Source organism: Eretmochelys imbricata, chromosome 1 (genome assembly GCF_965152235.1).
Source record: "Eretmochelys imbricata isolate rEreImb1 chromosome 1, rEreImb1.hap1, whole genome shotgun sequence".
In the NCBI taxonomy this organism is placed as follows: domain Eukaryota; kingdom Metazoa; phylum Chordata; order Testudines; family Cheloniidae; genus Eretmochelys; species Eretmochelys imbricata.
The window spans coordinates 167,898,262-167,925,120 of NC_135572.1; the positions used below are offsets into that span (position 1 = coordinate 167,898,262).

At 40.9% G+C, this 26,859-nt stretch overlaps 1 protein-coding gene across 1 annotated transcript in view; it reads left to right on the forward strand.

Annotated features, from left to right (window-relative positions):
• GRIK1 (glutamate ionotropic receptor kainate type subunit 1) overlaps positions 1–26,859 on the forward strand; it is a 233,388-nt gene that overhangs the window by 117,516 nt on the left and 89,013 nt on the right. The window contains exon 4 of the mRNA XM_077807269.1: positions 12,138–12,319. Within this exon, the coding sequence (XP_077663395.1) occupies positions 12,138–12,319 (182 nt within the window). The remainder of the gene's footprint in view (positions 1–12,137; positions 12,320–26,859) is intronic.

Consider the following 26,859-nt stretch of genomic DNA (forward strand, 5'->3'; position numbering starts at 1 on the left):
GGCTGCCAACTAGACATGGAGCCATTGATCACTACCCGTTGAGCCCGACAATCTAGCCAACTTTCTACCCACCTTATAGTGCATTCATCCAGCCCATACTTCCTTAACTTGCTGACAAGACTACTGTGGGAGACCGTGTCAAAAGCTTTGCTAAAGTCAAGAAACAATACATCCACTGCTTTCCCTTCATCCACAGAACCAGTAATCTCATCATAGAAGGCGATTAGATTAGTCAGGCATGACCTACCCTTGGTGAATCCGTACTGACTGTTCCTGATCACTTTCCTCTCGTGTAAGTGCTTCAGGATTGATTCTCTGAGGACCTGCTCCATGGATTTTTCTGGGGACTGAGGTGAGGCGGACTGGCCTGTAGTTCCCAGGATCCTCCTTCTTCCTTTTTTTAAAGATTGGCACTACATTAGCCTTTTTCCAGTCATCTGAGACTTCCCCCGATCGCCACGAGTTTTCAAAGATAATGGCCAATGGCTCTGCAATCACAGCCGCCAATTCCTTTAGCACTCTCGGATGCAACTCGTCCGGCCCCATGGACTTGTGCACGTCCAGCTTTTCTAAATAGTCCCTATCCACCTCTTTCTCCACAGAGGGCTGGCCATCTACTCCCCATGTTGTGATGCCCAGCGCAGCAGTCTGGGAGCTGTCCTTGTTAGTGAAGACAGAGGCAAAAAAAGCATTGAGCACATTAGCTTTTTCCACATCCTCTGTCACCAGGTTGCCTCCCTCATTCAGTAAGGGGCCCACACTTTCCTTGGCTTTCTTCTTGTTGCCAACATACCTGAAGAAACCCTTCTTGTTACTCTTGACATCTCTTGCTAGCTGCAGCTCCAGGTGCTATTTGGCCCTCCTGATTTCATTTCTACATGCCCAAGCAATATTTTTATACTCTTCCCTGGTCATATGTCCACTTCCACTTCTTGTAAGCTTCTTTTTTATGTTTAAGATCTGCTAGGATTTCACCGTTAAGCCAAGCTGGTCGCCTGCCATATTTACTATTCTTTCTTTAGAAGATCAGTACCACTAGCATATATCCTTTTGTTCAGTGAAGGAAGAGATTTGCGGAAACTTTTGCCTTCCTAGGAACATGGTGAAGTGTTTCCAAAGGTGGCGGAAGACTAGGAATTTGCCCTGAATGCTCCTTAAGAATTTCTGAATATTTGAAAGAGACTGGATTTGCAATGGACATGGATTATCAACTCATTCAGACTATGGTAGCAGATGTTAGTGCCCAGGTTGGCAAAGTCTAAAACCATGCTGATATAGCAACAACCATATTTCAACCAGTGCCATTCCCCTCACTAATGTGGAAAAAGATTCAGTTACTGAGAATCGTCTTAACCAAACTGCATCTCCTCAGGTAGCCTACAGAACCATTCTAACCCACATTTCTCAGAAAAGGTCCTGTTAGCACATCAGCCAGTGAAACGATGCCACAATCATCTTTACAAGAAATGTTTGAATATCATCGTCAGCAGTGGCAGATTAGCCACTGGGCCAACAGGGCCTGTGCCTGGGGCCATGGCCAATTGGGAGGCCCCTGGAAAAATGGGCACTGCTGTGCACCCACCCACTCTGCCCTGACCCCATTTCCCCAGCAGACACACCAGGGGTGGGGGCAGAGGGGACTGCAGGCAGAAGTGGTAGGGAGGGGCCCCAACTTGCACTGGCCCAGAGCCCCACAAACGCCTAATCTGCCTCTGACCAGGCATAGTCTAAACCAGTGTAGACAGACTTAAAATTCTGCACCTGTTGCAGGAAAAGTTTATGTGCAACATTCCATTTACAGCTTATAGAAATTTTCAAACTGTCAGATCTCAAAACATAGGAACTCCAAGCAAAAAGGGATACAGACACATTTTTCATAAGGCACCCCAGAGACTCAGATGAAATTACATTTCAGGGCAACACCTTTAAATCACAAAGGTGATTCTTTAACATGCTTCCAAAAACAATGCAGAGGCCAGTGGAACTGAGCTAACTAAACCACACTTGCATTTTAGACAAATGCAGCACACTCATACATGCTCTTCTCAATGCAAGCAAAAATAAAATAAATAAAAATCAAGGCTGAAGTTGCATAGCCTCAGCTTCCAACAGCCAGTTGAAAGTAATGCCATTTTAAAATCTTTATTCAGTCAAAAACCTCTCAGTTACATTAGTTAAGAGCTTTGGCTAAGAAAATGATTCAGGGCTGAGTCCACTACCAGCACCCAAGGGACACTGGATACATCTGTATCTCTGGAATTCATGTGAGCTGCTTCTTATAACACAGCTAGAGGAGGGTAGAGTCTTTAGCAACACAATCCCTGCTACCCCAGGGGTCAAGGTATTACGCTTACAACTTTAGGGTGGGATTTAAAAAAAAAAAAAGTGCTCTGTGTTAGCTTAACTCCAACATCAATGGCAGAGTTAAGTTAAGGTTTCGTCTTCATGGTCAGAAAGGATTGCTTTTATAGCAGGATAGCTAACCAGCATTGGCTATCACTATAAAATCCTAGTGGGAGTTGGAGGGAGAAAGAGCACTGTATTTTTATTGTGAGGTAAACTAGGTGAGATCAGCCATAGGTTGGTGTATAGCATTGACTTCACCTCTATAGTTTACCTCTCAGTAAAACCACTCTGCTTTGTTTCCACTAGGATTGTTACAGTGGGATAGTTAATGTACATTTAGTTATCCCAGTTTTAAAAAAAAATCCTATCTTTTTTGCAGTGAAGACACAGCCTACACTAAGCGCTTTTGAAACTCCTATTGTTCATCTGCCACAACTCTCCCCTCCCAAATGTGGTATTGCACTGCTGACCATATACGACTTAATTTTCTTCTTTTCCTATTGTCTATTGAGTTCACATAGAAAGATAGTGGGGCTTTCACACCTCTATACAGGAATTCAAATGGTGTCTAAATAGATCCTTTGATACTTGTTTATCCACCCCTATTCTGTACAATCCAAGTGTCTTACTATTGACCACAAAGCCCTTAAATGGGATGCTCAAAACTGATAATTTATATCATAAAATAGATGTCAAAAAATGTTATGACCACAGAATCCTTGCTAGCCACATCTGGAGTTTTAAGGTTAGGTTAGTCTCTAAGGTGCCACTAGTACTCCTTTTCTTTTAGTAAGGTTATTGTAGCTCAGCAACGTTTTGTTGGATTCACAAGACAAGATGTCAATATATTTATGGATATATAAATGTAAATTTATGTTTCAGTCTAGCAATATATTACCCAATTAGCGTTAAAAACATGAAGTGTTGCTTACTTACGTTCCAGAGATGATTAATGTTAAAGAGATTTGATCTGCAGAGATATTTACAATGTAAATGAATAATCATGACATTAAATGGGAGTCGGCAGAGCAAACAAGTCAAGTATGATCAATAAAAGACGCCACCTTTGGATTCTGAGCAGGAACTGCTTGGCTCGGGGTTTTTTTTAAGTTACTACACTATAAAAAGAAAAAAAACTTACTAAAACTGTAGGAAAACAGCAAACCTCATTTTTTCTTAGAAATTAAGTGTACATTACCAGCACTTTTAGTCTTACTAATATTACAGTTGCACCTAGTATTGTGCTAGATACTGTACAAACACACAATAAAGTCCCTGCTTTGAAGAGCTTATATTCTTTCAAATGGACAAGACAAAGGGTTGGAGGGGGAACAGAGGCACAGAGTGATTAAGTAATTCACCCAGCAACACAATGCGACTTAATGGCTGACCTGGAAATAGAACCCAGGTCTCCTGACTCCAAATCCATTGCCCTACTACACTGTCACTCCAATTATTTCTTTGTCAGAACTCTTCAAATATTCTTCCATGGAGCTATGCTATTTTACACTAGCTGAGGAACTGGCTCCTAGTCTGAAGCACCAATCATGACATGTTTTAGATAAAACTGGACCTTAAAGATATTAGTTCAGTAAGTAGATCAGAGTACATAATTTGTGTTTGCATTTGTTTGCGTAGGCCCAGGTAACCAAGTAATCCAGATTGAGCAATGATTGCCCCACCCTCATTATTTATCATTCCCCCAATCTTATCATCATTCACAAATTACATCAGCAGCGATTTTATATTTACTTCTGGATTGGGCCTAGTACTGATCCTGGAAGAACCCCACTAGAAACACCACCATTTGATGATGATTCCTCAACCACAACTACTTGTTGAAATGTCAGGTAGCCAGTTCTTTATCCATTCAGCAAATGCTTTATTCATATTGTACAGTGCTAATTTCTTAATCAGTCATGCGATACTAAGTCGAACACTTCACAAAAGTTTAAGTATATTATATCTACACAGTTATCTTTATCAACCAATCTTGTAATTGCCTCAAAGAAAGAAATCTGGTTTGTTTGACAAGACCTATTCTCCATAAAACCAAGTTTACTGGCTTTAATTATAGTCCCATCCTTCAATTCTTTATCAATTGAATCCCGTATCATCCTTTTCATTATTTTGCCTGGAACTGATGCCAGGCTAACCAGACTATTGTTACCTGGGTCATCCTGCTTGCCTTATTGGAATACATGCACAACATTAGGGCTGCTCTGGGTTGCATTCCTTCCCCTCTTATTAGTATTTATTGTGTTAAGTACCTGGTCACTATTAACCTTTTTAGTGAGCATGGAAGGAAAATAGAAAAATCAGTATTTTTGATGTTATCTGTTATTAGCTCTCCTTCCTTGCTAAGTAGTGGATCTGCACTTTCCTTCATCTTTCTCTTGTTCCTAATATATTTAAAAAAACCTCTTTGTAATGCTTTTTGTCCCTTATTAGGTATAATTTATTTTGCGTCTTCGCCTTTCTGATTTTGTTCCTACATGATTGTGTTATTATTCGGAACTCATCCTTAGCAATTTGTCCATGTTTCCACTTTCTGTATCATTCCTTTTTGATTTTCAGGTAATTAAAGAGCTCCTGATGGACTCATATTGGCGTCTTACTTTTCTTCCTATCTTTCCTTTGCATCGGGATCGTTTGCCGTTCTGCTGGCAATATTGTCTCTCAGAAACTGCTAGCTCTCCCGAACTCTTGTTCCCCTAGATTTTCTTCCCATGGGACCTTACCTACCAGTTCTATAAATTTCTGAAAATCTGTTTTGAAGTCTATTGTCTTTACTCTGTTGTCCACAAGCCTTCCTTTCCATAGAAATGATGAAATTTATCATTTATGATCACTTTCACCCAAATTGCTTTCAGATTTGCAAGCAATTCCTCCTCTAAAATGGCTCTCCCCTGGTTACTTCCTCCACCTTCTGAAACAAGAGGCTGTCCCCAATGGATTCCAAAAATTTAGAGACACTTGTGTTTTGTCAAATTACTTTTCAAACGATGTCTTTGTAGTTGATGACTAGGTAGTTAAAGTCCCCCATTACTACCAGCTCTTTTGTTTTGGATATTTCTGCTATTTGTTCTAGAAATAGCTCACATTCACCTACTCCTATTGATTTTGTGGTCTATAGTAGACCCCTACATAGCATGCATTTGCCTCATTAGCACCCACATATTTATAAAATAAAATTTCCTAAAGCTTTATTCTTTTCAAAAATATCACAGCACATTTGCTCAATAAAGAATTAGGCTATGGTATGTTTGAAATTTTTAAACAAACTTGATTTTAGAAAAATGTTGAGGTCAAATAACTCAATTTTTTTGGAGGTGGAGGTAAATGAAGGAAGTCCCACACCATAATACATACCATTAAATTGTTAACCATTTACTAATTTATATGCTGCTGGTGGGTTGAGTTTGCCCTCTCCAGCTATGATTTTCTAATTCTCCTGGAGGATCATTGTTATATTGCTCTAAGATTAATTAATTGTCAGGGTGCCTAAAGCTTTTTATATGAGCTTTATCTCCTCTTTTCTCTCTCTTTTTTACTGTTTAAATCTAATTAAATAATTTGCCCATGTTCAAACAACCATAAACCAGGTGGTCGAAATAGTAGTGTGTGAAATTTCAGCCAAGAGGTGATTTATTCAGAAAATTAGGCACTCGAAGAGTTTATAAAAACAGTGCCTCTTCAGCAGTAACTACAGCTTAGCACTTGCTACTTTCACATTCTAATACAATTTTAATTAAAAAAAAATCAGTTAGTCCTTTTAGTCAGTTAGACACATACAAACATCATCTTATGAATGGAATGCCAAACTCCAGAGTTCAATCAACATGTATCAAACTTCAGTGAATTTTAGGTGCAAGATACAGAGCCTTGTTCCTCAACATTCCTGAAGTATTTGTTTTGACTTTTGAATTAAAACCCTATTGTGAGTTAATTCCTCCAGTTTTCAGCAAAGGGTCTACTATATTTCTAATAGCCATGGGGTAAAAAAAATATTATTCAAGTGTTCTGATAAATGGCTATATGAATCCATGAAAGAAATTAAGAATGCAACTGTTCAGGGTATAATTTCCATCCCTAGGAATTACACACAATATCTTTAAGATACAGCCTTTCTCCATCCACACAGCTAAATATTCTCCTCTGGGTCCTCATTATTTCACGTCTTGACACTACAACCTCTTCTTGTCTTATCAAGCACCATCTTTCCTACCTAAATCCATTCAAAATGTTGCTGCAAAAATAATTTTTCTGGCTCCTTGCTTTGACTATGATATTACCCCCTCTTTGCATCCTTCCACTGACTCCATGTCAGGCATATACCACATTTCACGTTTTTTTCCCCTTCACTATTCATCACCTACCTGCACCTTACATATCATTTCTTATGTCGTAGAGAACCACAGACCCTGGCTCCATTCCACCAGCCTTGATTGCCAATTTGTTAAAATTTTCCCAATGCAGATTGAGCTTTGAGATATTACCACCAAAGTAACAGAGCCTGAAATTCTAAGTGCTGCATATGCCCAGCTAATACACTTTCTCCCCCAACCTCAAAACCTAGAACATCAAATTGTGATGGCATTCAAATCTCAGCTTCAAAAATTGAAGTGTAACTTCTCACACACTTTTCTTTCTAAAGGTATTTCTCTTTGCTATTGATTACTTCCAGTCACCGTTTGTGGGGGTTTGGCTGTTCTTAAAATAGCAGCTGCTTTCAGACATAATTCAGGTTTCAGAGTAGCAGCTGTGTTAGTCTGTATTTGCAAAAAGAAAAGGAGTACTTGTGGCACCTTAGAGACTAACAAATTTATTCCACTGAATGCATCCGATGAAGTGAGCTGTAGCTCACAAAAGCTTATGCTCAGATAAATTTGTCTCTAAGGTGCCACAAGTACTCCTTTTCTTTTTTCAGACATAAGTGCTTCTTCAATTTCTTTGTTCCCCTGCAGCTGCACCTTGCCCTTTCATTTGGCCCAGAATACTTAGCTACCGCTCCTAGGAACCTGGGTGGGGGAGGTCAGGGACGAAATACATTAGAAAGACCAGACATCAGTGCAAGCCTACATTTTCCACAGTACATTCTGAGGGAGTTGGGCTTTTTCCTTCACCCCTGCCATGCAGAGTCATTTTCTCCAGCAAATCCCATTCTTGCTCCCACAGTTCACCCACAACTGTAGTGTAATTCCTGTTGCTACAGAACACATTTAAACAAAGCAAGAATGTTCGAGCTCGGATATTATTGTCAGTATGAAGCTCTCAACGCACCAGAAATGTTTTCTGAATCTCCATTTTTTTGTTAAAATCATTTTGGTCCCAGTGGCTGAAGCATCACAGTTTGCAACAAAATACTTGAATGTTTGAGACAGCCAAACTACAAGTTTACAGCCAAATTACATAAACTCCCCTGCTTGCTAGTCAGTTTCAGAAGCCTGTGCTCCATTCTTATAACAATGAATTGAGGAGCTTGGCTGGAAGCCAGACTGTGGTCTGACCATGTGTACAATGATTTCCATTTGAATACTCATAATGGTTATATTGACTGTTGATGCTTAAACCTCCCCGAAAAGCACAGAACCAGTACAACAGGGGAAAAGGCATTTGTTCCAATATAAGTGTGAGTTCTTGAGTGAAAGCCAACACCATACAATGTAGCAATCATCAGTTAACATCAGAGGAAAAAGTGATGCTTTATCTTGTAGTTTGCCTTGTATTAGTACAGCACTTATACTAGAGGATTATTCAGCCAAGTAGGGTCAAACACAAAGTAAATAAAATATGCCCCCTCCCACTGGCCTGCTCAGGGGTTCATTTTCATAATTACTATTTGTTAGTTTTTCTTAGTAGGTATCTCTTGCTTTTATTCCATTTATCCTGTCACTGGGACTTAAGGTTACCACCCATCCCATTTTCACCCAGACAATCCAGGTTTCAGTTTGTGTGTCTGGTTGTCATTTGAGAAGCCCTGATGTCTGGAATGGTTTTATCTGGTGGTGGGTGAAGAAGCAAAGCAGAGACCCCCTCAGGGGTGGGGCCGCTGGGGTCTGGTTACCCACAAGTGGAAAGGTGGCAATCCTAGGTGCACCTGTCACCACTGATCTGGTGCCTTCTCCTGGTCACTCTGAGGATTAGCTCTTAAGGTAGACAGCCCCTGCCATGGTTAGCACACCATTACTCTGTCTCTCCTTCTGTTCTGCAGTTCCATTGTCACTCCCAGACCATCCATGTCTCCTTTGTGACTTAGCCCTCCAGCTAGATCACTCAGGGCATGTCTACACTGCCCGCTAAATTGGCACGGCTGCAATTGATGTAGCAGTGTTGATTTTGCAGGTCAGGTGAAGACACGCTATGTCAATCAGAGAGTACTCTCCCATTTATTTGTGTACACCACCTCCCTGAGAAGCTAAGGGAAGTCGGCAGGAGAGTGTCTCCCATTGACACAGTGCAAACCCCACAGTAAGTGGATCTAGCTACGTCAACTTAAGTTACATTTAGGGTTGCCAGGTGTCTGTTTTTCAACTGGAACGCCTGGTTGAAAAGGGACCCTGGTGGCTCCAGTCAGCATCGCTGACCGGGCCATTAAAAGTCTGGTTGGTGCGGTGTTGGCCGGAGGCTCTGTGCAGCTTCCCAGAAGCAGCGGCATCTCCCTCAGCTCCTAGGTGAAGGGGTAGCTGTGGGGGCTCTGCGTGTTACCCCTTCCCCAAGTGCCCTGTGGCACCTGTGGACAGAGGCAGCATGCAGAGCCACCTGGCTGCGCCTCCCCCGAGGAGGCGGAGAAACATGCCACCACTTTCAGGGATCCACCCAAGGTAAGCACAGCCTGCAGCCCACACCCCTACCCCCAACCCCCTCCCAGAACCCACACCCCTTCCTGTACCCCAACCCTCTGCCCCAGTCCTGAGGCCTCTCCCACACCCAAACTCCCTTCCAGAGCCCAAGCCCCAAACCCTCTCCCATGGCCCAACCCCTAGCCCAGAGTCTCCTCCTGCACCCCAAACCCTTCACCCCAGAGTCTGCACTTGCAGCTGATGCCCTCACCCCCTCCCACACCCCAGCTGCCTACCCCAGCCCAGTGAAAATGAGTCAGTGAGTGAGGGTGGGGCAGAGCGAGCGACAGAGGGAGGGGGGGGGATGGAGTGAGCAGGGTGAAGCCTCAGAGAAGAGGCTGGGCAGGGGGAGGGGGCAAGGGTATTCCGTTTTGTGCAATTAAAAAATTGGCAACCCTAGTTATGTTATTCACGTAACTGAAGTAGCTTAACTTAGATTGATTTACTGCAGTAGTGTAGATCAGCTGCAGCGTTCCCCCTTCTGGGGTACAGGCCTAGGCAGTCTTCCCATTCACTGCCTCAGCTCTATGCCATGCCCTTGGTGATTGGTAGGGGAGCCCAGACCCACCCTCTTCTCAAGATTCCAGTCCAGGGACACTGAGCTCAGCAGTTCTGGGCTTCCTCTCTCTCTACCCTCACTGCTCCTTCCCTGGACTGCTTCTTGCTACACTGGCTCCCCTTCTCTTTCTGGCTGTACCAGCTCCAAGAATCCTCTTCCCAGGGCATGACTACCCTTTCTCAGCAGCAGACCCCACCTATAAACAAAAAATAGGAGATGAATTGAAAAATACTCTAGTGCAATCTCTTCATCATTAAAGTGCAACTTACAAATGGAGATTTTTTACATAACTGAACTCAAAAAAACAATGTAAAACTTTACAGCCTACAAGCCCACTCTGTCCAACTGGTTATTCAGCCAATTGTTAAGACAAACAAGTTTGTTTATGTTTACAGGAGATAAAGCTGCCTACTTCTTATTTACAATGTCACCTGAAAAGTGAGAAAAGGTGTTCACATGGCACTTTTGTAGCCAGGTATTTACATGCCAGATATGCTAAAAATTCTTATGCCCTTCATGCTTCAGCCACCATTCCAGAAGACATACTTCCATGCTGATGATGCTCATTAAAAAAAATGTGTTAATTAAATTTGTGACTGAACTCCTTGGGGGGAGAATTGTGTGTCTCCTGCTGTTTTACCTGCATTCTGCCATATATTTCATGTTATAGCAGTCTTGGCTGATCATCCAGCACATGTTGTTCATTTTAAGAACGCTTTCACTACAGATTTAACAAAACGCAAAGAAGGTACCAATGTGAGATTTCTAAAGATAGCTACAGCACTCAACCAGAGGTTTAAGAATCTGAAGTGCCGTCCAAAATCTGAGAGGGACGAGGTGTGGAGCATGCTTTCAGAAGTCTTAAAAGAGCAACACTCTGATGCGGAAAATACAGAACCCGAACCACCAAAAAAGAAAAATCAACCTTCTGCTGGTGGCATCTGACTCAGATGATGAAAATGAACATGTGTCGGTCTGCACTGCTTTGGATTGTTATCAAGCAGAACCCATCATCAACATGGATGCATGTTCTCTGGAATGGTGGCTGAAGCATGAAGGGACATATGAATCTTTAGTGCATCTGCCATGTAAATATCTTGCAACGCCGACTGCAACAGTGCCATGCGAACGCCTGTTCTCACTTTCAGGTGATGTAAATAAGAAGCAGGCAGCACTATCTCCTGCAGATGTAAACAAACTTATTTGTCTGAGCAACTGGGTGAACTGAGTGGATTTGTAGGCTCTAAAGTTTTGCATGGTTTTGTTTTTGAATGCATTTTTTGTACATAATTCTACATTTGTAAGTTCAACTTTCATGATAAAGAGATTGCACTATAGTACTTGTATTAAATGAACTGAAAAATGTTTACAATGTAAATATTTGTAATTATACAAAGTGAGCTCTGTACACTTTGTATTCTGTGTTGTAATTGAAATCACTATACTTACAATATAGACAATATCCTAAAATATTTAAATAAATGGTATTGTATTATTGTTTAACAGCTTGATTCATCATGATTAATTTTTTTTTAATCGCTTGACAACCCTATTAGTAAGCAAGCAGTGTACTGCATTTAGATAGTTGGGGGCAGATCCTCAACTGTGGTGAATCAGCATAGCCCTGCTGGCTTCACTTAAACTGTCCAGATTTACACCCAACTGTAAATTAGGTCTGGTCCTAAATCAAAAGACCTGAGTTTTTAAGCCCCTGGAAATCAAGCTAGGCATGTCTAATAGTATGAGAAGCAGGATGGCCTTGTGGTTAAGGCACAGAACTGGGTGTCAGGAGATATTCACTGCATCACTCTTCCTGTGTGATGTTATACAGGACACTTAACTTCACTATGCCTCACTTTCTCCAAAAAATATAATGAATGATAATTCTCTACTTCGAAGGTATTGGAAGGTACTCTGGCACTAGAGTGATAAGCACCACAGAAATGCCTATAAATAATAAATATTGCTAAGTGCCACTCATCCTAACCTACTGGATTGTAAGTGAACTATGGTGGATATGCTTATTGCCTGAAATTGCTTTCTTATTTGCCCACTTTTGAAGTTATAAAGGAACATTTAATAGAGGTTTACAATTCCAGGTTTGCTTTGTTTAACATTGATGTTTATGATTAGAGGCTGGGAAGAAAGGTTTGAATTTTTCCTAAGATGTAATTCTATTTGTAGTGTTTATGTTTCCAAGGTAAATATGCCCACAAAGGGAAAACAGCTTCATAAACCACACCAGCAAGAAAGATGACAAATGAGAAGTTAATAGCTTAACCTTTAGATAGGTGGCAGCTTGAAATATATTGGGAATGATAAGAGATTAAGTGTCAATAAATAGTCGTTTCACAGAACAGTCAACTATATGATTGGTTGTCATTTTCTAGGTCTAATTCGCCTGCAAGAGCTCATCAAAGCCCCTTCTAGATATAACATTAAAATCAAAATCCGTCAGTTGCCCTCTGGGAATAAAGATGCCAGGCCTTTACTCAAGGAGATGAAGAAAGGCAAGGAGTTCTATGTGATATTTGATTGCTCACATGAAACAGCAGCAGAAATCCTTAAACAGGTAAGAGGGGGAAAAAAAAAGCCCCCAATAGTGCTCATTTCTCATTCTCAAAGATATAATGCCATTTAGTTTTCATTTGCTGGGAAACAATAAAACTGCATTCATGTAGATTACGCTGGAGATCTGTTATCAGAGACCGTTGGTACAGGCAACTCATATGAGCTCAGCTGAGTTTTACGCACTTTGGTGGTGTGCAGTGCTATGTTTCTGATGAGAATTTGGGTCGCAACAGCAAAGATGATTTGCAATTGTAATTACAATTTTGTTTCTGCTGGCGTGAAAGGAATGTTTCATTATTTTTAATATGTCCTGTTTCAGTTTTTTTAACCTTATTTTCCAAATGCACAGTGACTTGCTCAAATCAAGTAGTTCTCTCCATAAAACCTATTGGCTCAAATTAAACTGAGTTACACCAGGGTGAGTCTGCAGTAATTCCACTGAAGTCAACATAACTCTGGATTTACACCACTGTAAGCAGTCAGAATTTGGCCCAGTAGCTGCAACTTGCCAAATTTCAGCTCTGAGCTGGAGAAAAGAGGGAAAGAAAATGGCACCATAGAAAAAAAAATTATTGTTATGTACTATGTATTTCTACAGCACCACAGATACAGACAGGAATAAACACTAAAGATTCCTGTCCCAAAGAGATTGCAATCTAAAGCCCCATTGCCACAAAGATATAAGCACCTGCTTAAATTTATGCAGTGAGTTTACTTCAAAGGGACTACTCAGTGCATAAAGTGAAATAGGTGCATCCGATGAAGTGAGCTGTAGCTCACGAAAGCTTATGCTCAAATAAATTTGTTAGTCTCTAAGGTGCCACAAGTACACCTTTTCTTTTTGCGGATACAGACTAACACGGCTGCTACTCTGAAACCTGAGGTAGGTGTGTAAATCTTTGTGGGATTGGGGCCTAAGATCCCAGTCCTGCAAAGGGATCAGCACGAGCAAACCCTTGTGCCCACGCAGACGCACAGTGACTTCAGTGAGGCACCACACAGGATCATGCACATTGGCTTACAGGTTGGGGGCTTACATCAGACAATGAAGCTGAGAACCCAAAGGGGAGCCCCAGGAAGTCATGCAATGTGATTTATTTTTTGGCACACAGGTTGGTAGTTCTGAAGAGCAGGAACAGATGGCAAAGGAATGAGCTTTGCAGTGAAAGGTTAAGCAAAAGAAGTCAGTCCCAAGGGACATGAAGGAAGTGACTAAGGTTACCTGCCTCACTGGTGGAGGTGGAGTACTTCGAGCATAGTCAATTGTTCGTGAAAAAAATAACCGCAGAGTCAAAAAAAAAAAAAGAGAGAGATGAGCCAAAGGGTGCACTACGGTGGGCTAAAGTGGCATAGAGTGCAGGGAGGAGAAGTGAAGAGACAAGTGACAGGAAAGGGGCTCTGCAAAGAACTGAAAGTGAAGACAAAGAGCATGAAGTGGAGTGTGGAAAGAAACAGGAACTTGGGTCAGAGCTGTGGGCAGCATGTTGAATGGATTGGAGAGGGAAACGATCAGAGGCCAGAGAGAATGTGGCTACTGTAGTCAAAGGAGAGATGACCAGGGTGTGAACCACAGCTTTGGCTGTGGTGACAAAAGAAGAAGTGGATTTTGAAGCTTTTGTAGAAGAAGAAGGAATAGTGGTTACGAGACAGTCTGGTTATGGAATGCAGATGAAAGAAGCAGCAGCAAGACGTTGAGACTTTCTCCCATCAAAAGGCAGTTGAAGCAGAGATGGGGATCTACATCCAGGTTATTAACTCATGATTGCAGGGCAGATCTGTACCTAAAGCATGGCATTTGATAGTCTCAGTAGCCTTACTGGAAAGTCCTATATAACTTAAAAGGGATGAAATGAAGAAGTTAAACAAGTTCTACAGAAATTATTTTGAAAACCTATAAAACTTAACAGAGAACAATATCTTCCCTATGGAGATGTTTAAAGTGTGCCATAGAATTTGATAGGAAATTTATATATTTCATTTAATAGGAAATCCTATATGCATAAGAGAAGAAACCAAAGCCAAAAATCATGCAACTCACTATGGAAGTAATCCCAATATCGACAATGCTTTAAATTATCCTTACAATAAGATAGTTGAGACTTGGTAGCTCATACTGGAGGAGGCATGGATATTTGTGGATGGTTGATGGAGAGGTGGAGGTAGGGAGTTGTTAAAAGGGTAATGGGATACATGGGGCACATGAATTATGAATCAGCAGTCTTTCAAGCAATTTTAAAAAACATCACATTAAAATTTATCTATGTACAAACCAAGGCTCTGCTACTGCAATGCAGGGGATGAATTTTGACCCAAATCTAGGGAAAACAAAGAGCTACTTGACTAGACACACTCAGACCCTTCACCTCCTCCCGAGTATGCTGCAATATATAATTTATAGCCCATGTTTGCACCCACCGACCAATGCAATGAAAAAGCTTTTACATAAGAAAAGTTTTTATAAAGCAAAAATACAGACATGTGTGTCCCCACAATGCTAGGCCTGTGGCCTGTCCCTCCCTGAGGCTCTGGGTAGTCTCCCTCCTCTCCCCCATGTCAGAGACCTTTGTGTGCCACCCCGTAACAAGGACTCCATGTTCCCAAGAGACTGGATTCTCCCTGTCACTGATGTACCTTTCCTCTGTCTACTGGAAGTGGTGCCAGTCCAAGTCTCTCTCCCCTCAGCATCGTACAAACTTTTGGGGAGGCAGCCTGTTGGCAGAAGGAAGCTCATCCTTGCCCTCTGGCTCCCCCTGCTAGGGGAGAGTGGCACCTATGGAGCAGAGCTCTGTTCCACACTGGGAGGAAGGCGTACTGCTTCCTTTGAGATTAACTTCCCTTCCCCAGCCAGCCTGAAAGTAAGAAGAAAAGCATTTGTTCCCCCTACCACCATTGCAGCTATGCTGCAGTGTGGTGGCTGTTGACTACGCTGAGTCTCCAGATGGGTGCGAGGTGCTCCTGCACGGTTCTGAGCCCAGGATCAGGAGTCTGACTGTATCACAGGTTGTTTTATGGCTGACACTGCCCTTTTAAAAATACACAAATCAGAAATAAAGCCCTTAAAACAGATAAGTGCAGAAACACATGAATATACAGTACAGCTAGGCCCACTGGATAAGTAAGTACAAACTGAGGCTCTGGGCAGAAAGGGATAGTTTATTTAGCCCACACTCCTTTTTTAAAAACAACAACAAAATTCCCTATCCCAGAGTGGACTAAATACCTTTAGCTTATTTTAAATAAATAAAATATAGTTGAGGCATACTTCTTCCTTGTATAGTTAGCAAGCACACTATAAACAAACAGGTAAATCAATAAACTAATTTAAACAAACTCTGACACCCTTACCTTTCTCAGTAGTCTGTTCCCTAGAACTCATTTTTTTTAACATGGTACCTGCTGAGAAGAGCCTTTTTATAGTCCCTCATTAGCCTAACAAGGTCCAGCTGTTCTGACTGACTGGTCAGAATCACAGCTGTCCCTTCTCAGACCCAAAATCTGGGAAGAATGGAAAATAATTGTGACTCTTTAACCCCTGCTAGTGGCCTGTACCTTTTCTGTAGTTGCTTGGAATTTTCTCCGGAGCAAAAGAGGGGTAGAGAGCAGCTGACTAGATATAATTTCCAACTGGAACTCTGCAGGGTCAGTCCCCCTATACCAGGGGTGGCCAACCGGAGCCTGAGAAGGAGCCAGAATTTACCAATCTGCATTGCCAAAGATCCACAGTAATACATCAGCAACCCCCCATCATTCCCTGCCCCCCTCCCCCGCTCCCAGCATCTCCTGCCCACCAGCAGCCCAGCCAATCAGCGCCTCCCTCTCCCTCCCCGCACCTCCTGATCAGCTGTTTCGTGGCTTGCAGGAGGCTCTGGGGTGGGGGTGGGGGTGGGGGTGAGGGCATGGGCATGGGCATGGGCATGGGCATGGCAGGCTCGGAGGAGGGGGTGGGACAGGGTGGGTGGGGGCAGGGCCTGTGGCAGAGCCAGGGGTTGAGCAGTGAGCACCCCCCGGCACATTGGAAAATTGGCACCTGTAGCTCTAGCCCCGGAGTTGGTGCCTCTACAAGGAGCCGCATATTAACTTCTGAAGAGCTGCACGTGGCTCCGGAGCCACAGGTTGGCCACCCCTGCCCTATACAGAGCATTATATTCTTCTGATATGAAGATGATACTTTGTTGTAATTCTAGATGTGGAGGAAAGATGATTATATGTTAGTCAATGAACTAAAGGTCAGCATAGTCAACATAGGGGGGAGGGATAGCTCAGTGGTTTGAGCATTGGCCTGCTAAACCCAGGGTTGTGAGTTCAATCCTTAAGGTTGCCATTTAGGGATCTGGGGCAAAAACTGGGGATTAGTCCTGCTTTGAGCAGGGGGTTGGACTAGATGACCTCCTGAGATCCCTTCCAAACCTGATATTCTATTATTCTATCTCTAATACTCCTCTAAAAGAGTTTGTAACCTGGAACAGGTAGAAGCGAAACTCAAACAGCTTAATGGGACTAAATCAGGGGACCCATATAATCTTCATCCAAGAATATTAAAGGAATTGGCACACAAAATTGCAAGCCCATTAGCAAGAATTTTTAATGAATCTGTAAACTCAGGGGTTGTACCGTATGATTGGAGAATTGCTAACATAGTTCCTATTTTTAAGAAAGGAAAAAAACGTGATCCGGGTAACTACAGGCCTGTTAGTTTGACATCTGTAGTATGCAAGGTCTTGGAAAAAATTTTGAAGGAGAAAGTAGTTAAGGACATTGAAGTCAATGGTAAATGGGACAAAATACAACATGGTTTTACAAAAGGTAGATCGTGCCAAACCAACCTGATCCCCTTCTTTGAGAAAGTAACAGATTTTTTAGATAAAGGAAACACAGTGGATCTAATTTACCTAGATTTCAGTAAGGCGTTTGATACCATGCCACTTGGGGAATTATTAGTTAAATTGGAAAAGATGGGAATCAATATAAAAATTGAAAGGTGGATAAGGAATTGGTTAACAGGGAGACTATAGCGGGTCCTACTGAAAGGTGAACTGTCAGGCTGGAGGGAGGTTACCGGTGGAGTTCCTCAGGGATCAGTTTTGGGACCAATCTTATTGAATCTTTTTATTACTGACCTCGGCACAAAAAGCGGGAGTGTGCTAATAAAGTTTGCAGATGATACAAAGCTGGGAGGTATTGCCAATTTAGAGAAGAACTGGGATATCATACAGGAAGATTTGGATGACTTTGTAAACTGGAGTAATAGTAATAGGATGAAATTTAATAGTGAGAAGTGTAAGGTTATGCATTTACGGATTAATAACAAGAATTTTAGTTATAAGCTGGGGACGCATCAATTAGAAGTAATGGAAGAGGAGAAGGACCTTGGAGTATTGGTTGATCATAGGATGACTATGAGCCGCCAATGTGATATGGCCGTGAAAAAAGCTAATGCAGTCTTGGGATATATCAGGCGAGGTATTTCCAGTAGCGATAAGGAGGTTTTAGTACCGTTATACAAGGCACTGGTGAGACCTCACCTGGAATACTGTGTGCAGTTCTGGTCTCCCATGTTTAAGAAGGATGAATTCAAACTGGCACTGGTACAGAGAAGGGCTACTAGGATGATCCGAGGAATGGAAAACCTGTCTTATGAAAGGAGACTCAAGGAGCTTGGCTTGTTTAGCCGAACTACAAGAAGGTTGAGGGGAGATATGATTGCTCTCGATAAATATATCAGAGGGATAAACACCGGAGAGGGAGAGGAATTATTTAAGCTCAGTACCAGTGTGGACACAAGAACAAATGGATATAAACTGGTCATTGGGAAGTTTAGATTTGAAATTAGACGAAGGTTTCTAACCATCAGAGGAGTAAAGTTTTGGAATAGCCTTCCAAGGGAAGCAGTGGGGGCAAAAGACCTATCTGGCTTTAAGATTAAACTCGATAAGTTTATGGAGGAGATGGTATGATGGGATAACATGATTTTGGTAATTAATTGATCTTTAAATATTCATGTTAAATAGGCCCAATGGCCTGTGATGGGATGTTAGATGGGGTGGGATCTGAGTTACTACAAAAAATTCTTTCCTGGGTATCTGGCTGGTGAATCTTGCCTATATGCTCAGGGTTAGCTGATCACCATATTTGGGGTTGGGAAGGCATTTTCCTCCAGGGCAGATTGGAAGAGGCCCTGGGGTTTTTTTGCCTTCCTCTGTAGCATGGGGCATGGGTCACTAGCTGGAGGATTCTCTGCTCCTTGAAGTCTTTAAACCACGATTTGAGGACTTCAGTAGCTCAGACATAGGTGAGAGGTTTTTCGCAGGAGTGGGTGGGTGGGGTTCTGTGGCCTGCGTTGTGCAGGGGGTCAGACTAGATGATCATAATGGTCCCTTCTGACCTTGGTATCTATGAATCTATGAAACAGGAGCAATTTGGCTGATTGAGCTTACAGATTTTACCACCTGTGTCAGCAGATTTTGTGATCATCCTGAACCAAGCAATTCAGTTGACTGAGTTTACGTGCTCCACAGCTTCATGTTGTCTTAAATTTTGAACTGATAGACCTTACAAACTAAACACACTGCATCTATAGTATGGCATTTTCAAAGAGACCCAATAGCACCTAATGTCCTTTTGAAAATCTCAGTCTAATTCTCTTTAAACCAGTGATTTGGCTGATGAAGTATACAAACATGCAAGGCCTGTGTGACTCTGCTGACAAAGAGTCTATAAATTCTATTAACAGAGTGTGAAATCTTCCTGAACTTGAGCAGAGTTTACTAATTCTTCTGCCATGGCTATGTTCCAATGGTGATTCTAAACTCTATGTGGTTTTGGCAAAGTTCACAAAGACTGACATAATATTGAGGGAGTTGAAATTTTGGCCGGGGACATCCAGGTAAATTCTTTTATTAAAAGAAACATGAAATCTTTAATGTGCATGTAAAATAAATTAAAAGTATACAGTGGGCTTTATGAAAAGAAGACTGTGTTTGGGCGAGAAAAGTTTTGATTTTGTAGATATATAAATACTACAAAGCTCAGTATTCTTTAATAGAACTGGTTGAAATTTTTAAACAAAAAGGTTAAGTAATAAAAAATCATCTTTTTTTGAAACTGTTCACTTTTAAAAAAAACTAAGACATTTTACTCAAAAAAGTTATTGAAATGGTTAAAAGAACAGGAGTACTTGTGGCACTTTAGAGACTAACAAATTTATTTGAGCATAAATAAAGCTCACGAAAGCTTATGTTCAAATAAATTTGTTAGTCTCTAAGGTGCCACAAGTACTCCTTTTCTTTTTGGGCATACAGACTAACACGGCTGCTACTCTGAAACCTGAAATGGTTAAATTTTCACTTACTAAAATAAAGTCAAAATTTGAGAAAATTTGTTTAAAATATAAAAATAGTGTTTAATTTTGAACCCAGAGAAATGGAAACAACTTTACAAATTTTGAATTTTTTCAGAATTTTATTTTTTGACCAACCTTACTTATTGGCCAACTCTTCTAAAGTTAAATATAGCAGGAATAATTTTAGGGAAGTTCTGTGTCTTGAGACATACAAGAGGTCAGATATATCTGGTATAACAGCCTCTTTTTCTGTGTCATGGCTTACCTGCTAAGGTTAAGTCTTTAACATTAACTTGCAATTTACTCTTTTGACATCAGTATAGCTGATGTAGCTTTTACTGCTAGACAAACTGTGACTGATTTTGTAGCTACTCATTTTAAATTCTCTCTTCCACCACACTTTTTTTGTTATTACATTGCTTATGGAATCTGCTTATATTTTTAATAAGATTTAGGACACCCAGAAAATGGTTTATGAAGATTCCTATAGTCACTTCAGCTATGTAGTGGTCCTAGCAGCAAAATAACTAATTCAGTTCTTAAAGGAGTGCTAAAACTGTGTGCCACAGTAGTAAGCACTCTAACTACTATGATAAATATGAAAAGACATTTAATTAAAATAAGTAGTGTATGCCATTTTAAAGAACCTTCCGTGGCTAAAGTATCTCTAATTATTAGGGGCCTTAACCAGCTCACAGTTTCTCCAGACTTCATGATTGCACAGGACCCAATAAGCCACATATAGCATGGCAGCTTCACAGCCTATCAGCCAATCCTGAAGCCTGGTTGTTGCATGGTACAAGGACAAAATCCAGCTCTGTGCTTAGCAACATGGGAGATCATATAAAATGAGCTCCACAGCTTCTCCTTAATGCTGCTCACTATCCTAGGACATATCTTCTTGGGGGGTGGGGGGGACAGAGAACAGCCTGCAGCCGTTGCTTTAAGCCCCCCATATGGCTCTAGTAGGAAGGGAGGTTGGGAGAAAAGAGAAATGAAACTCAGAACTTTTAATTATTTTTAAGATCAAAAACTCTACCATTTCAGTACTCATCCCCTAGTCACTGGTTGGTAGGTGGAAGCCTGGTCCCACTTGTCTAAGACCTGGAATACACTTAAAAATTAGACTGACCTAGCTATGTTGCTCAGGGCTGTGAACAGTTTTGCAACCTGAGCACTGGAATTAGGTTGACCTAAACCCCAGCGTAGACTCAAGTAGGTCAGTGAAAGAATGTTTCTGCTGACCTAGTCAGAGCCTCTGTGAGAGGTGGATTAACACCAGTGGCAGAACGAAAGCTCATGCTCAAATAAATTGGTTAGTCTCTAAGGTGCCACAAGTACTCCTTTTCTTTTTGCGAATACAGACTAACACGGCTGTTACTCTGAAACCTGTCTACACTATGGCACTACAGCGGCACAACTGCAGTATAGACATACCCTAAGTAGCTTTGGCCCTACTCCCGCTCCTATTGGAGGAATTCCCATGATTAAGTGGGGCTCTTTTCTTCCAGATCACCATCTGGGCTTGGGAGCAAGGGGAAGAGATGTTCAGATCTGTGATCCCCTTCTCTCTTACTGAACTTAAAGAAACAGTCAACCAGGAAGACGTCCTTTTCTGGTCACATGGCTCCTTTAAAATGTTTTCTCTAGCTAAATTAGATCAGTCAGCTGGGCAAAATCCTGTCCCTGGGTTTAAGCCATCAGCCAAAACACTGGGCATGCTCAGTGCATCTCACCCTGTCTTTCACAAGTACCTTAATGCCATATATCATTTGAATGGAGCTGGTTTAGGAAGCAATATAAGCCAGCATCAGATAGCTGTATCTATGTGCACAGTACCCCACTGGAAGAGTGAGCACCTTCTGTGGCTGTGCATGCTGGGTGCATTGAGGAGTCTCTACATCCAGCAGACACAGAGACAGGGAGAGATTGGGCAGATTCCTAGAGGCTAAATTATAATTTGAGATATGAGGCTATACATACTTAATTTGAAAAAAATCCTTTATGTTGTGTTAACTACCATCTTTGTTGACACTCATGAGACTGAAGCGGGGACTTCCAGAACTAAGAGCATTATCCTCCACAGCTTGGGTTAAAGAGCCAGGCACTGTAACTGGTGGCTGTACAACTTTCATCCTCTGTGGATCAAGCACACAGGGAAACAAGTACCACACTCTGGTCAGCAGGTTATAGTGACACTTAGGCCACTTACTTAAAAGGACAGGTATTTGTTCAAAGTTTTAGCAATGTGTATGACGGCACAGAGTGGAATAATTAGATACTAGAGTTATTTTCTAATTGAAGTATTTTATAGAATATAGCATTTTCTCGAAACTTATGTACATTTGGAGCCAAATTCTACACTCAATTATAGCTAAGTGTGTATTCAGGAAAGGGTAAACTCCACGGATTGCAGTCGAGTTACTCAGTTCCACCAGTGTAAATCTAAAATAGCTTGATTTAAGTCTGTGGAGTTACTGTACTCTGGATTTACATAGTATGGTTCTCTCATTCTATATTATCATAAGAACATTTAGCATTGAGGGGATGTGGGTGAGATGTATTTAATAAGGCTTATTTTTATAACCTGGGGAAATAGAGTGGTGATAATGCATCTAATTATTTGATTAATGAGTAACTTAATGCTCATGAAATTGAATAATAGCACTGACAATGAATAAGCAATATGTAAGCAAGCATTGATAATGCTCTGTCAATGTATTTTATTCCTAACTTACCATACCCCTATCATAGAATCATAGAAATGTAGAGTTGGAAGGGACCTTGAGAAGTCATCATGTCCAGCCCCCTATGCTGACGCAGGACCAAATAAAACTAGACCATCCCTGAAAGGTGTTTGCCCAACCTGTTTTTAAAAACTTCCAGTGACGGGGATTCCACAACCTCCCTTGGAAGCCTTTTCCAGAGCTCAACTACCCTCATAGGTAAAAAAAAATTTCTAATATCTAACTTAAATCTCCCTTGCTGCAGATTAAACCCATTGCTTCTTGTCCTACCTTCAGTGAACAACTGAACATGATTCTTTTTGTAACAGCCCTTAACATATTTGAAAACTGTTATCAGGTCCTCCCTCAGTCTTCTTTTCTCAAGATTAAACACACCACTGACTGGTCTATATGTCTCCAGTCTTCTTTTTTACCCTTTTTTTAAAGATAGGTTTGCCCTTCTCCAGTTTTCCAGGGACCTGACCCATCCTCCAGAAGTTCTCAAAGATAACTGTGGTTCTGAGATAACAGTTCTGAAATTTCTTCAGCTAGTTATTTAAATACCCTAGGATGAATTTCATCAAGCCCTGCTGACTTGAATATATCTAACTGATCTAAATATTCTTCAACTTGTTCTTTCCTTATTTTGGCTTGCATTCCTTCCCTCTTGCTTTTAATATTAATTGTGTGATATATCTGGTCACCATTAAACTTTTTAATGAAGACTGAAGGAAAATAGGCATTAAACACCTCAGCCTTCTTGATGCCATCAATTATTAGCTCTCCTTCCCTGCTATATAGAAGATCTACACTTTCCTTCCTCTTTCCTCACTCCTAATATATTTAAAGAACCTCTTCTTATTGCCTTTTATGTCCCTTGCTAGGTGTAACTTGTTTTGTGCCTTAGTCTTTCTGATTTTGTTCCCACATTTGTTCTATTCTTTTCTACTTCTCCTTAGCAATTTATCCATTTCTCCTTTTTGTAGAATTCCTTTTCGATTTTCAGATCACTAAAGAGCTGCGGACATATTGGCCTCTTTCTATGCTTCCTTCACATCAGGATAGTTTGCAGTTGTGCCTTAAATATTGACTCCTTGAGAAACTGCGAACTCTCCTGAGCTCCTTTTTCCCTTAGATTTTTCTTCCCATGGGACCTTACATACCAGTTCTCTGAGATTGTTAAAGTCTCCTTTTTTGAAGTCCATTGTCCTTATTCTGCTGCTCTAATTCCTTCCTTTCCTTAAAATAATGAAATCATCATGATCCCCTTCACCCAAATTGCCTTCCACCTTCAATTTCTCTACCATTTCCTCCCTGGTGATCAGAATCTAATTTAAAATGACTCTCTCCCTTGTTACTTCCTCCACTTTCTGGACGAAAAGTTGTCCCCAATATATTCTGAGAATTCATTGGAAATTTTGTGTTTTGCCATATCAGTTTTTCCAGAAATGTCTGGGTAGTTCAAGTCTCCCCCCACCCCCAATCTTGTGCAGAGGTTGCCGACAGTGCTAAATTATAAGGTGCTTTTGTAAGGTGGTTAAATATCTGTTAGGAGCTGTGGTACAATGAAACCGCCATGTTTGTGCTCAGTAATGAGGCCCAAGGAGGCATGCAGAGGTGAGAAGTCACTGTGTTGATTCACTCTACAACCAGTTACTAAACATATTTTGTCTATTAAAATTTAACAAGGTTTACAACACGTTTCAAGAGCTATGCTTGCAGTAGTGCAAATTTACACATGGATTGCTTAAAGTCCTTGGGTTATTTCAGTGGGCCCACGTTTTCATCCCTGTGCTTTACATGTCACAGCAATGTACGGAAATTCTGCTGCTTATTTTTATAGCATTCTTTTAGAGAAATATCACAAGAAGTTTTTGAAATTTCCTGACATTTGATTTTGTCCTTTAATAAGTAAAGTACTATATGAAACTGCTAGAAAATAGGGATTTTTTATGATTAATTTGCTTATTTATTCTAATGAAAGGTTCCTGATTAACAGGTAGTACTTGATTAATGGCCCAGGCTTCCCCATACAACTTGACAGTAAGGTTGATTTGCCATTGCCCTGTGCCTTGTGTAGTTATTTTACAATAGTGCAAAGTGGGCATGAAATGTTGCAGTTCAGATCTGGTAGCAATTTACCCCTCACTTTGCACTGATTTAAATAACTACAAAAGGTGCAAGCTGCTGATGAATCATGCCAAGAGTGCCTATAACCTGACCTGAAAGGACTATCTTTGTGAATGATAGGAGAGTTCAGTCTTCATGCACATTCATGGTCTGAAACAAAGCCTGTGGAATTCAAGGATAATCCTTCCATTGGTTTCAATTGTCTTTGGATTTGGCCCTCAGAGTCATTGGACACTTTGCTGAGATTACAAAACAGGGTACTGATTAGTGCTAGTTGTGGTTGAGATTTTTGGGATGTACACATGTCCCCTGGGAACTACACAGAGAAGGCCAAACTAATTTCAGGTGCACTATCAAACAGACACCAAATACGTAACAATTTCATTCACCAGTGATCGGGGCTGGGTGGTGATTTAGAGGTGAAAGGATCTTTATTTCATTACAAATTCTTAAACCATCCAGTCCCCAGCAACAGAAATTAAAAGTAGTTTTTAAAAAAAAAGGCCTCTGGAAAAACTGGTCACCCATGGCACCCACTCAATTATAAAAGTCTTAAGCAGCACCTCAGTGCATTCATAAGAACCTCCGTTGACATTGTCTAAAGAAACTGTGCACTAAATGTAGCCGGGATATAAGAATTCAAGTTAATGGGAATCCATTAAAATTAGTGGATTAATTTGTTGTCATTTTGATTCTGCAACACTCTGTCAATTTAATGTTACTGCCAATTGCAACTATAATTCAGCAAAGCCTCATCTATTCTTCGTGGCCACATTTACCTACATCTCATAACGCTGTTTTCCAGCTGAAGACCATACTAATTTAACATTTTAAGTACTGCCATCAAAGGTCAACAGAATAATCTTGGCAAATTCAACACGTAATCTTTCATATCTGACCAGTGATCCTTCTCTTAAGAAGGATTTTACCTAAATAATAGGTTTATACAGGACTAGATGACTCAGGGGATTAGCAAGGAGAGTGCAGTCTTTCATCTGTAATGTATTCATTCAAATTCATCACTCATTGCATAGTTGGTCAGAGATGGACATGAAAGAAATTAGCAGTCTGAGTCTAGTTTCTTGTGGGCGGATGTCTAGATATTAACCCCTCACAATAACACTCATGGCTCCCATTAACTCTGTCTTTCCTCGTTTGTTATGGTCACTTGCTCTGTCTTTCTCTTTGGGGCAAGGATCATGTCTACCTATCTGTAAATATTAGATCTAGTACAAAGGGATCCAAACGTGACTGGGGCCTTTGGGTGCTACCATATTATTAGCAATAGTAACATATAGGAGTCCCAGTGGGACCAGGACCCATTGTGATAGGTTTTGTACAAACACTGAACAAAAGGATGGTCCCCTGCCCAAAAGACCGTATAGTCTAAATAATTATGAATAATTGTCCATCTCTGCAGAGAAATTCAGGACTGAACTGACATAAAGGCTACACAGCTCTCTTGCCTCAAAAGTGGTCCCTTCAGCTCAGAGGGGAAGTACATAAGTAACTGCTATGGTATAAGAAAACTTTAGTGACTGCTTTCTGGATTGTATATGTCCTGAAAATAAAGACTGAAATAAATTGGCTCCATTCACAAGGACTACATTCACTTTAATAATAAAACGTAGTAGTTATTACAGAAACCAATTACTTGCAAACAAAGATTACTATACAACTGTTGAAAAAGGGTACCAAAAAGTAATTATAGTACACTCTCCTTTATTGGGAAGTTCACTTGGGAACCAATTTAACCATAAAATGGAGATAATAATGCTTACTCGCTTTGTAAAGTGCTTTGAGATTGTGGATGAAAACCATCCTATTTAGCTGTCTATTTCAGGGTGGTTTTTTTTAATAACACATCACTATGGTATGTAAGTGCTATAGAACTGCCGAGTTTTATCATCTTTAATGACTACAAGGGGTGATGATTATTACTGCTTAAGATTTAGATCCTAGTGAGTACCATATGAGCGGAGGGGTCGGACCGCGTAGAGCTCATTGCAGCAATAGGGCCCAAATCTGAATAGAACAAGGGTAAAATCGCATTCATTATTATGAAAGTATAGCATGTTACACTGCAAATTGACATTCTGTAATTCTCACTTCAGCTATTTATGTATATTTACTCTCTCACTTTGAAAAGCAATGCCATTTTTTTTAAATTCAAAAAGTATTAAATTGATTAAGCTTTATTTTTTTCATTTCTTGACTGTAATTCTTTGTTTGTGGGTAGTCCACCTAATATCCTTTGTTATAGACCTGATTCTAAGCCTGTTGAATTCAATGGGAGTCTTTCCATTCACTTCAGTGGACTTATTTGACTGGGGTGCAGACTTCGGC